This window comes from Camellia sinensis, chromosome 7 (genome assembly GCF_055761805.1).
Source record: "Camellia sinensis isolate YWXY chromosome 7, ASM5576180v1, whole genome shotgun sequence".
Classification (NCBI taxonomy): domain Eukaryota; kingdom Viridiplantae; phylum Streptophyta; class Magnoliopsida; order Ericales; family Theaceae; genus Camellia; species Camellia sinensis.
In genome coordinates, this window is record NC_138967.1 from 75,683,567 (window position 1) to 75,695,957 (window position 12,391).

The 12,391-nt window shown below is 34.6% G+C and overlaps 1 protein-coding gene across 1 annotated transcript; it reads left to right on the forward strand.

The window, feature by feature from the left end:
- Positions 1-813: 813 nt before the first annotated feature.
- On the forward strand, positions 814-4,276 carry LOC114263565 (gibberellin 20 oxidase 1-D-like). The gene is made up of 3 exons (XM_082880832.1): positions 814-1,358; positions 2,648-2,969; positions 4,013-4,276. Exons 1-3 carry the CDS (start codon positions 814-816, stop codon positions 4,274-4,276), a joined length of 1,131 nt encoding a protein of 376 aa, XP_082736958.1.
- The last annotated feature ends 8,115 nt before the right edge of the window (positions 4,277-12,391 follow it).

Below are 12,391 nucleotides of genomic sequence, written 5' to 3' on the forward strand. Positions count from 1 at the left end.
TTATATCATTGCATACTTTCAAATCACAAAATTTAAGAAATAATACCAATATATTATTGACAATAATTTAGACTATTTAAAAATTAACTAATAATAATTTTATATAATACTATAGATAGAAATATAGGTATAGGTATAGATATAGATATAGATATTATATAATTTTTAATTAAGTCAATCTAGCTCTATTTAAATTTTATTGGGGTTCATTATGGCCCTATTTTAATTATTTATTTTTAATATTTTAATGTATATATTATTTATGAAAAAAAAATTATATTAATTTGATAACCATAATTATATAATTTTACCATTTTTATCTTCAAAAATTGAATAATTTGTTTTCAAAATAATATTTGTTGTTCATATTTTAAAAACATATAAAAATTATTTTACTAAAAATCAATGTAATTTTCTTTTCGTGAATAACCTATATATTAAAAATAAAAAAAAAATAATTGAATTATATCAAAATAAGACCCGTAATGAGATTGATAGATGGAACAAAATTTAAATTGTTATTTAATCTCACTTTTCATCAAGAGCATTGCTACTCTGGTTCAAAAATTAAATATACCTTTTAAACCTAATGATGTGGCATTATATTAAAATATTTAACTCTCTCTCTCTCTCTCTCTCTCTCTCTCTCTTATTTATTATCTAATCATCAATCAATCTTTCTTTTTGTTGACACATCACTAGGTGTAAAAATTGGGTCTATAAAATGGACTTGTATATCATGTTCCTTTCATCAATATCTTTGTCTTCTCTAACTCTTTTACAACCATCTCTCTCAAGTCTTAACAATATCCAATGCCTCCTCCTCCTCCACCACCACCACCACCACCATCATCTCCATTGCCAAACCACCCAAAACATCTTGTGTTCGATGCATCTCTTCTCAAACATGAACTCAACATACCTCCACAATTCATATGGCCCGACCATGAAAAACCCAGCCTCCATGAGCCACCATCGCTCTTCGTTCCACCTATTGACTTGGGAGCCTTCATCTCCGGTGACCCCCTATCCGTCTCAACAGCTATTCAACTTGTCGATGAGGCTTGCAAGAAACATGGCTTCTTCTTAGTCATAAACCATGGAGTTAGCAAAGAGCTTATCAGTGATGCTCACAAGAACATGGACTTGTTTTTTGATATGCCATTGAAAGAGAAACAGAGAGCTCAAAGAAAAGTTGGGGAATATCATGGGTATGCTAGTAGCTTTACTGGTAGGTACTCTTCCAGACTTCCATGGAAAGAAACTCTTTCTTTTAGATATTGCGATGACGGTGGATCATCAAGCGTGGTTGGAGAGTACTTGGTTAGCACAATGGGTGAAGATTTTAGACAATTTGGGTATGAAAACCTTAGTTTGTTCTATTTGGTTATGTTTTTGTTTTCTTTGTTTTCATTTTTCTGTGTTTTAGAAAACAAAACAATGAAAAATTTAGAAATACCAATCAGTTTGATATTATTTTTCAACCATGCTATATAAACTCATAAAAAATATCTCAAAAAATATATTTATGAATAATAATCATTTTCCTTGTGGTCCGCATCCCATCAACTTTAAATCTACGCGCATCCCATCAACTTTAAATCTACGCTATATAATTATTTCGAGGTAGATTTTAAAATAACTTTTCATGCTTCATGGTATCTCTGCTTATTTATATTTTTCTAATTTTTTTGATTTTTTTTCAAAAGTAAGTATTCATAAATTTTTCTCAAAAAGCTTTCAAATATATATATATATATATATATACATATTTATTAGAAGAAAAAAAAAAAGAAAAGGAACCATAGTCTATGTAATTTGTGTTTTGCATTAATTTGATTACTATAGTTTTATTTTTGAAAATTTCACGTTATATCAATTTACCCTAATTCATAACATTCCTTTAGAAGTTAAACTGAAAGCACGTGTGACATATCTTAGAGTAATCGTGGGGTTAACATCTGATTTGAAATTATTTATTCCTTTTTTAATGAATCATATTTTTCTTTATTTTTTTTTCTAATTTCTCAAAATACAAAGTAAAAATTTGAAGAGAAAAATTAATACAATTGAATTTATTGAGGTCAAATTGATACAATAATGAAATCATAAAATGGAAACATAATTTATTAAAAAAGAATACTATTAATGGATAACAAGAGAGGTACTATATTTCTTATAGTTTTACCATTTTAAATTATTTTAAGTAGTTGCGTTAATTTCATTACTAAAGATGATTTCGTTTGAATTTAAGAAGCCCACTTGAAAACATTAGATTTTTAAAGTGAGTCTTCAAAAAATTTTAATGAAAACCAGTTTGAAATATATATATATATATATATTTTAATTGATGTAAAACGAAGAGTACAACAAAGGTACTTGGTCAAAAATATAATGTAACAATTCATTAAATAATTTATTAGTTATTATTATTATTATTATTATTATTATTATTATTATTATTATTATTATTATTATTATTATTATTATTATTGTGTTTTCTCAAAAATAAAAACACAAAACGAAACAACCAAAAATATAAAAATAAAAATACCCTTAATTATTTAGAACCATGTTTATCTCTATCTCAATTTATTATTTAGCTAAACTTGCTTTTTTGTTTTTGTTGCTTTTTGTGTTTTCTTAGAAGGATATACCAAGATTATTGTGAAGCAATGAACACTCTTTCACTTAGGATCATGGAGCTATTGGGGATGAGCCTAGGAGTGGGCCCAACCTATTTAAGAGAATTCTTTGAAGGAAATGAGTCAATAATGAGATTAAACAACTACCCCCCTTGTCTTAGAGGTCATGATACTCTTGGAACTGGCCCTCACCGTGATCCAAACTCGCTCACTATCCTTCATCAAGACAATGTTGGTGGGCTTCAAGTGTTTGTTGATCAACAATGGCACTCCATTCTTCCCAATTCACAAGCTTTTGTTGTCAACATTGGAGACACATTCATGGTAAGTACATAAACAAATGTTGAATAAGGAAAAGGTTATGAGTAGAAAAATAGTCTAAAAAGTAACCAAAAAAGGGCTAAGTTTCCTCTTGTTCTAAAATTAGGATGACAATTTTCTCGTCCTCAATGAGAAAGCAAAGCAAGGACAAAGTTTTCTCTCCCATCTTGCTTATTGTCATCCTTGTTTCTCTCATCCAAAACATTTATAGTCATTGGATCATGTGAGGGTTCAAAAATCTCGAAACATATCTAATAGTTATAGATGCTTTGGGATGGGGGACACCAATATTTAGAAACAAATGATCTAGTCTTCAAAAATTGTAGTAATAAACGAACACACAAATATGTAGAATTTAGATTATGTGACACCATTAAAATGACATTTAATTATATGACATCTAATTATTTGGTAATTTTTTTATATATAAAAACTATTTTTGAATAGAATTTGTATTCATAATACAATCTATACAGAATGATGTGGCAATAATATTTTTGTAAATCTGGCTACAATGATGGGTGTTTTCTCTTCAAATGAAAGGATTGCAAAATGTCGTATCATTCTGTATGATTTTGTTTTTCTTACAAATTGTATTTTACAATATCGCTACAAGGAAAAAAAAAACATATTTGGCGACCAAGGTATTTTTTCATCGCCAAAGATGACTTTAGCGACCATTTTTCTAACTTTATAACGTTGTTGAATGATTGATATGGCTATGGATTCTTTGTCATCTAATCCCTTTGTCTTTATGTGTCAATGTACTTTCCTTAACTATTGAATCGTATGAGAATCTCGAAATATAATTCAATAATTGAGGATGTATTGAGAGACGAACATTAAAATTTAGGGATAGAAGACCTTGTGTCCAATGTTAGTGATGGTTTCAACGAGCTGAGGATAAACTTGAATTTAGAAACAGTGGACCATGTGTTCAATCATGTGAAAAACTCAAAATATATGAGAATCTATTAAACTTTTTCTAATGAAGTTTATTAGCATAAGCTTGAATTTTAATGCATAAAAGTTTGAAAATGTTTCAGGCTCTATCAAATGGAATTTACAAGAGTTGCTTGCATAGAGCAGTGGTAAACAAACAAGTTCCAAGGAAGTCTCTGACCTTCTTTTTGTCTCCAAACATGGACAAAGTGGTGAGTCCAGCTAATGGATTGGTCAGTAGTCATAATCCAAGGATATATCCAGACTTCACTTGGCCAACTCTTCTTGAATTCACTCAGAAGCATTACAGAGTTGACATAGATACCATTGATGTCTTCTCAAATTGGCTTCAATGCAAAACCAACTGAAGAGAGTCCAAGAAAAGTTCTAGAATCTTCACATTTCTTTTTTTTTTTTTTTTTTTACAGTGGTGATATGTGCTTGGAAAAAATACTCCGCTTTAAATTTAGTGTGGTGTGAATTTAAATAAAAATGAATTTAATATATGCATTTTATATTTTTTCATATATATATATATATTCTGAAAGTCCTTAGTTTGGCAATCTTCAAACAATCTATTTGGCTAAAAAGGAGTTAAATATAAAAAGTATGTTTGCTTTGACTAAATAATAAGTGATTTCTTCTTAAATAAATACCTTTTTTTTAATTGTAATTAGTTGTCTAATTTATATAATCCTTAGAATATTTGTAAGAGAAACTTTAACTATACTCTTCAATTTTACAAGTTAAACTATAAAAAGAGATGATTTTTTTATTTTGTCTAATTTCTTTTGTCATTTATGTACTCCAACGCTACTATTTATTTCAACCTATCTATACACACAAATTGTTTAAAGAGCCTTCTAAGGCTCTTCAAATGTCGCTAACTTTGACGAATTTTGTTAAAATCATTATTGTAATAGCTAGCCTGTTGAAAGGACTAAAATATGATAATGCTAACTTTAATAGCTAGCATGCCTCATTTAAAGAGTCCATTGGAGATGCGATACATAATCTCATACTGATTGACAACAATAAAACAAAAATTATGAATAAAATGCATTCAAGTTTGGCTTATTTACTTTTTTCAAATGATTTGAATCAAACTTAAACTATACATAATCAAGTCGAGTCGAGTTAAGTTGTAACGCCCCAAAAATAATCAACAATAGATAATTCCACAAAGTAAGCTAAATGTGCAGAAAACCAATAATGTTTCGTTCTTTCATTAACTCTCTTGAAAATATTACAAAAGATGTCACATACAATTATACATTCATAAATCCTAGATTGTGAATCCATAGCATGTGACTTATATCAATGCAGGGAAACGAAAAGAAATACACATAGGTTCATGCCTTAGTGGCTACATATTTCCAAGTTGACGCTTGGTTAAAATTAAAATGGGTCAAGCCCAAAACAAATAAAATCTTGAGGCTTGTACAACAGATATTTACAACAAAAGAAAAGCAAAATGAGCCTTCAGCTCCACTATCCTCCAAAGTTAAGTCCTTGGCAGAGGCATACCATCAGCACTTGAAAGTTGGTTCCATATAGGGTGAACTAACGCCTAGTAGAGAATACTTGAAAACACTGTATGATGCTTAACATAGTCATATGATGAATGCATATGCATGCCATTTACCAAATCGTCAAACTTTCTCTTTCAAAATAATGTGATGTCATGATTATAAATCAATTCATAAAACAATACTTTTTAGAACAGAAAATAGGGCAGTGGATACACAACACCGGGAATCTCTAGGTATGTGTCTGCCAGTTGGCTATACAAGTACTGCCAAATCCATTTTACCGGTACTAACATGGAGAATTGGCACCTAACCACATAGGTTTTTGTGCATTCATTAAAGACACACATGCCAACATAGATAATACCACAACCACACCCCTTAACTATATTCACCAAGGTATTCAACCTTTTTTCTCAAAGAGATACAATTTCATTGCAAGACTATGGAATAATGTTCACTGCAAGATATATGAGTATTTGGTTTTAATTAACCTAATCCTCATGCAATTTTTACAACAATCAAAGTTATGCTTCACCGATAACCCAAAATATATATCTCTACACAAAAGATAAATCCCCAACAACAGTTACACTTTCATAATCTCAATATGGGAATGATAATACATATGCAACTCCACTCTCATCTTTAATAGATACATCCATTTTATCTTCTAAAAAACTCAACATCTTTTTCTTTCTTCTTAAGGTCAAAACCAATGTTTTCTAACAAATCATCTATTCCTTTCAAAAACACATTTAAAGGAGAATTCCCAATATTTCAACAGAACTCAATAATACATAACAATTCTGGTTTAGGCTCGACCCGTTTATTGTTTTGGATCTGGGATTCCTTATGTTGTTTGGTTGTTCATATCCTGATTCATCTTATTCTAGATTAGTTTTGTTGTTTAGATGTCTTTATTGCGTTTGGAATAGGTTGGGAGTTTGTTTTTCAATAGAACTATTTCCCAGATTTTGGTCAGTTCGCGCGAGTGGTCCTTTCGTCGCTCAACCGATCTTTGAGAACTTCCAGTATATTTGCAAGTCTGCAAATATATTGGGAGGGTGTTTTTTTTCGCTCAAGCTATGTTTCTTGCACTCAAGCGGTCTTGGCTCGAGTGGTCCTTCTTGCGCTCGAGCAGTCTTTGGAAACTCTCAGTACTTTTGCAAGCATGTAAAAGTACTGGGATGATGGTGTTCTTCGCTCGAGCGGTCACATTGTTCGCTCGAGCGGTCTCACTTGTTGTGTCTAGTCGCTCGAGCGGTGTTTTGGTCGCTCGAGTGGTCTACGTGTATATCAGTTCATAAAAGTCACTTTTTGAGTCATTTGCTCATCTCTCTCTCTTTCTCTAAACATTCTAAAATCATATATTTTCTTCTTCTCTCTCTAGAAACCATCTTTTAACCTCAAATACACTGTCATCCATTGATCTCTCAACCATTGTCCTTTCGGAAAAAGGGTAGCGCTTGCCTAGAGTTTCCTTTTATTGAAGCAAAATTGGTTTTCAACTTCATCGAGGTTTTCTCCATTCTCTCTCTTGCCTTCTAGCTTTGAGGAAGGGATTTCTCCACACTTTTGTATGGTTTTAAACATGGTTATTTCATTTTCTAAATAATATTGTGATTTGGGAATTTTTGAATAAACCTAGGGTTCTGTTTTTGAAATCAAAAGAGGGTCAAAATAGTTTTTGGAAAATGATTGTGGGTTTGTAAATGTGGTTGAGTTGTGATAAAAGGGTGAATTTTCATACTTGGAATTGGTTCATGAAGAAAAGGGGATTTTGCCCTAAAATGTGAATACTTGATTTTGCAAAGAGGAAATGGAAATGATGTTGGAATTTATGAAATTCGAATGCTGATGATGATGATGATGATGATGGTGGAGTTGGATATGCATTATCACTCCCATCTTGAATTTTTGAAAGTTTATCTTTATTGGAAATTATCTATATGTTTAGAGATATTTGCTTTGGGCTATCGGGGGAGAATAGCTATGAGTGTTGTAGAAATCACATGAGAATTAAGAGAATTAAAACTACTTGCTTATCCATTTGCATTGAGAATTGTTACATACTTAACGCATAAAAAATGTTTATCGTTTTGAAAAAAATGGGTGAATACATTGGTGAATCTAGGTAGCGGGTGTGGTTGTGGTATTATTGTTGTCCAGTGTATTCTTGGTGAAAGTCCAGAAACCCACGTTGTAACGCCCTCAAAATAAACCCATAAATCATCCAACAATAGCATACTTAAATATAAGTGAATAAAGCATAAATATATTCCATCAAAGTAGTCTTTACAAAATGTATTACATGTTGACATCAAAAGTAAATACCCTATGGGCTTACAACTTTTCAAGTCAACACTTGGTTACAAAAAGAGAGTACTAACTCTATACAAAGAAAGCCCTTGGCTTGATATACATGTAATACAATAAAAAACACAAAACAGCCCAACAGTCTCAAACCTCCCAAGCTATGTCCTTGGAGGTGGCATGCTACCTGTACCTGAAAATGTTGTCCCATATAGGGTGAGCCACAGCCCAGTAGAAATATACTAAACCAACTATAAACAATGACTAAAATAACGGCATTCGATAGATGGTCCACACTTATATTTCCACTTATAACACGTTACAGTTTCATGACATTGAAGTCTATGTTACATTTCATTTCCCATTTCTTTCTCAACTTTGAGTTTGAAAACAAGGCTTAGAACCTAGCCAAATAACTTAATGAGATTAAAGACTCATCTTTAAAACACTTTCGAAATTCATGATGGATACACATATTGGTGCTGTATCAATAACACATAGAAACACTTCTATACTACACAATTGATAACGATAGACATTTTAGTGCTATATCAAATCAATTCAAACAGTTCCATAATCCACACTTGATACACATTGTAGTGCTATATCAATGTCACACAAAATCCGGTTTAGAGGTCCATCCCCTATCATCCCCTAAACCGTGGAGTACATCCCCTATCTCCTCCCACACACAATGTATATAAACATAGATCATATACATAATCAATCAATAAATAAAGTTAATGTATTATTCCAACCGCTATACTCGATAGCATACTCAATCGATTAGTTTTGGTTTGCCTAATCATCATGCATTGTCTACAACAATCAAGGCTATCCTCCACCGATAGCCCAAAGTAGTTATTTCTAAACAGAAAAATAAATGCACCAAATGGATAAAATATCAACATTTCCACTAGGTGAGTGATAAATGATCCAACTACACCCTTTAATCCCATACGTTCCCAATTTCAACATTCTCAATTCAACTTCTCATTTCTCAAAATTAATTTCACAAATTAATTCATCAATGTAATTAGGGCATTTCCCATAATTAACAAAACAACCCTAAGGTTCCATTTCTATCGATAACCCAACTTTATCTCATTTCTCCATTCTAAACATGTATATAGGCTTACATAAATAAAACCCCATCTTTTGTAAAATTACACAAAGAGCCAAACTTTCTCAAAATTACTCAACAATCCCCAACATATCAAAATGCTAAAATTCAAAGACAAACCTCATAAGGAGAAGTAGAATATCCCTACCTCGGAGTTAGAGCTCAAACGGAGAAAATGAAGAAATTCAAAGTGCTCCAAACTTCAATCTTTTCGGATCAAAATGTAGCCCTCGATGATCAACACACTTTTTGTAAAGGCCAAAGGGTAGGAGAACACTCTAACTAGATCAATCCTAAGAGAGAAGGGAGATTCTAGAGAGAGGAGCTCTCAAAATTGATTTTGGGAAAGTAAGAGAGAGAGAGGAAGTGTAAAAAGTGATTCAAAAGTGCCCAGCTGCCCTCTGTTATACGCATAACCCGCTCGAGCGGAGAATAGAACGCTCAAGCGTCAAGCACAAAAATATGGACACGCTCGAGCGCAAGAAGGCCCGCTCGAGCGCGAAAGCCAGTCCGCTCGAGCGTAGATTTCCCCTTCCCATAACATTCATAGACAAAGCACTACCCGCTCGAGTGCCAAGATACCCCCTTGAGCACGACCCACTCGAGCGTAAAGAAACCCGCTCGAGCGTGAAAAACACACCTGCAGAAGTTTTGCAGAGGCACGAGATATTGGGAGTGTGTAAACCCCGCTCGAGCACAAGAAGTCCCGCTCGAGCGTAGAATGTCCCGCTCGAGCGTAACACCAAAAACCTGGGCAACTACATTTGAGACCAAAACTCAACCTACCTGTTCGAAACACGCCCAACACATCCCAAAACTCAAACATACGGAATTAAAGGATGACAACAAGGTACACAACCACCAACTCCACGAGACCAAAGTCTGGAATACAACAAATATAGAAAGGAAAAACCGGAATCGCTATAACTGGTTAGGTTCTAAGCCTTCCAATTAGTGCCAGTAAAAATGGCAATTGGTAGTGCTTGTATAGTCTACTTGCAGACACGTACCTAGAGATTCCAGTGTTGTATCCACTGCCCTGTCTTCTGTTGTAAAAGAAATGTTTTCATGAATTGTGATATAAACCTGGCATTGCATCATTTTTTAAAGAGACATAAAATGTTTTGGCACGAGCATTGCATATGCATTCACTTCATAGCTTTGTCAAGATTCATACACTATGTTAAAGTATCTCTACTGGGCTTTGGCTCACACTATGTGGAAGACCATTGTCAGGTGCTAATGATATGCCTCCGCCAAGGCTGTAGTTTGGGAGGACTTGGAGCCGAGAGCTTATTGTTTGGTTTTTGTTCTATTTATTTTGTACAAGCCTAGGGCTCTGTTTGTATTGAGTTTAAACTCACTTTTAGTGTAACCAAGCATCGTCTCGGAAAGTTATAGCCATTAGGGAATTTATACATATGTTTAACTTTTATTTCATACTAGTAACTCATGGCACATGCTATAAATTTAGGGTTATGGCATATGAATGTATAACTGCATGTGTTGCCTTTTGTACAATGGGATCACATGAATTGAAGGATATTATATTTAGAACGGTGTTGTTATTTAATTAATATCATATGATGAATTATGGTTATTATATATGGGGCATTACAACTTGGTATTAGAGCTACCGGGTTTGAATACTTTGGGATCGTGGGATGTGGTTTTTACCACAATGGGTTACCTCGCTAGTTTGTGTTAGAAGTAAACCTGGTATGCTATGTGATAACATACTTATGTGATTAAATGAGTATGAGATTTAATTTCTAAGATATTGATTAGGTCTACGAGTTTCTAAAAGTTCTGTTAGAAGAGCACTTGATCACTGCTATTTCTAACTGGAACTTTGGTAATGTCGCAGGACGATCATTATCTAGAAAGTTTGTATATGTTTACATGACTACGTGCTTATGTGGAGTGAATTAATTGTTGTCCGTCGCATTAGGACGTGAGTGAGTTAGCTTCGTCACATTTGTAAATGTGCTAATCTCTTGTGTTACCTTCATTGGGATGTTAGGACGTGGACATGGCGGTGGTAGCCGTGGCAGGCCTAGACGACAGGAGGTGCTATTACCGGATGATATTCCGGCACAGGAGGATAGGGTTGGTCAGGCCAATGTGGCCAAACTAGTTGGTCAGCAAGCCATGGGCACTTTGGCCCGTGAAATGGCCGGAGCCTTGCGGGAATCCATGGACATTCTCAGAGCTTAAAATCAAGTCCAGGCCTAGGTTGCTGAGACAGGCCCATCTTTTCTGAAGAGGGAGTTTTTCCGATCTAATTTGGATGAGTTTTTGGAGGATTTCAAGGAACCACTGAAGCCGGATGAGTGGCTAGAACAGATGGTGAAGACATTTGAGATGCTTGGCTCGAGGACGACGGGCTGAGAGTAACATTGGCATCTTTCCAGCTGAAGACAAATGTGGGTCAATGATTAAAGTATGCACATGGGCGCATTGGGGTGACTTAGGAGGCCTTTGTCAATGCCTTCCAGGGAGCATAGTCTAGATCCACTTTTTCTGTACCGAATTCTGGGTCAGGGAGAGGTGGTTAGGGTGGGATCACTTGCTTTAAGTGTGGTCAGCTGGGCCACAAGTCTTTAGTTTGCCCGTAGAGAGGAGGATGGCAATAATTTGCACCATTTGCAGCTTGTCCTAAAAGCCAGAGTTAGGGGAGAGAGCAATCGCCTACCTGTTAACAGTGTGGGTAGTCAGGGCACGTAAGGAGGTTTTGCCCTCAGTCAGGTGGCATATCTGGCCCGTCTAGTTTGAGGCAAACACAGAGCCAGTAGCCTATACCGTTAGCACAGGCCTCGAGGGCCACTCAAGGAGCCTCTTTGGCTCAATCAGTGTTTCAGACTTATGCTTCGAGAGGTGAGCACGTAGAGCAGAGGCCTACGGGGCATGTGTATGCTATTACAACGGCAAATTTGTTGCCAGCACCTTCGGTAGTGAGAGGTAACTTCTTGTTGTGTAATTCTATTGCTAATGTGTTGATTGATACTAGTGCATTACATTCTTTCATTTCGTCTGCATTTGCATCAGCATTGAGGTTAGAAGTGGCTCAGTTAGCATCTCCACTTAGGGTAGAGTCACATGTTGGTGGTGAGGTTGTGTTGGACTAGGGGTGTCGGGGTTATGAGATAGAGGTTGCCGGTCACCAAATTCCTTTTACTTTTGTGTTGATTGATATGTTGAGTTTTGATGTCATTTTGGGAATGGATTGGTTGTCATCTTATCGGGCCATTAAAGGCTGTTACCGTCAGAGAGTTACATTGTGCACCTAGAGTGTTGATTATTTTTATTTCTTGCAAGATTGAGTCGATAGAGCCTTACTCACCGTGAGATTGAGTTCTCTATTGATTTATTGCTAGGCATGACATCGATTTCCATGACACAATATAGATTTGCACCTATCAAGTTGAGTGATTTAAAGATTCAACTCCAAGAATTATTAGATAAGGGCTTTATCTGCCCTAGTACTTCGCCTTGGGGAGCATCGACTCTCTTTG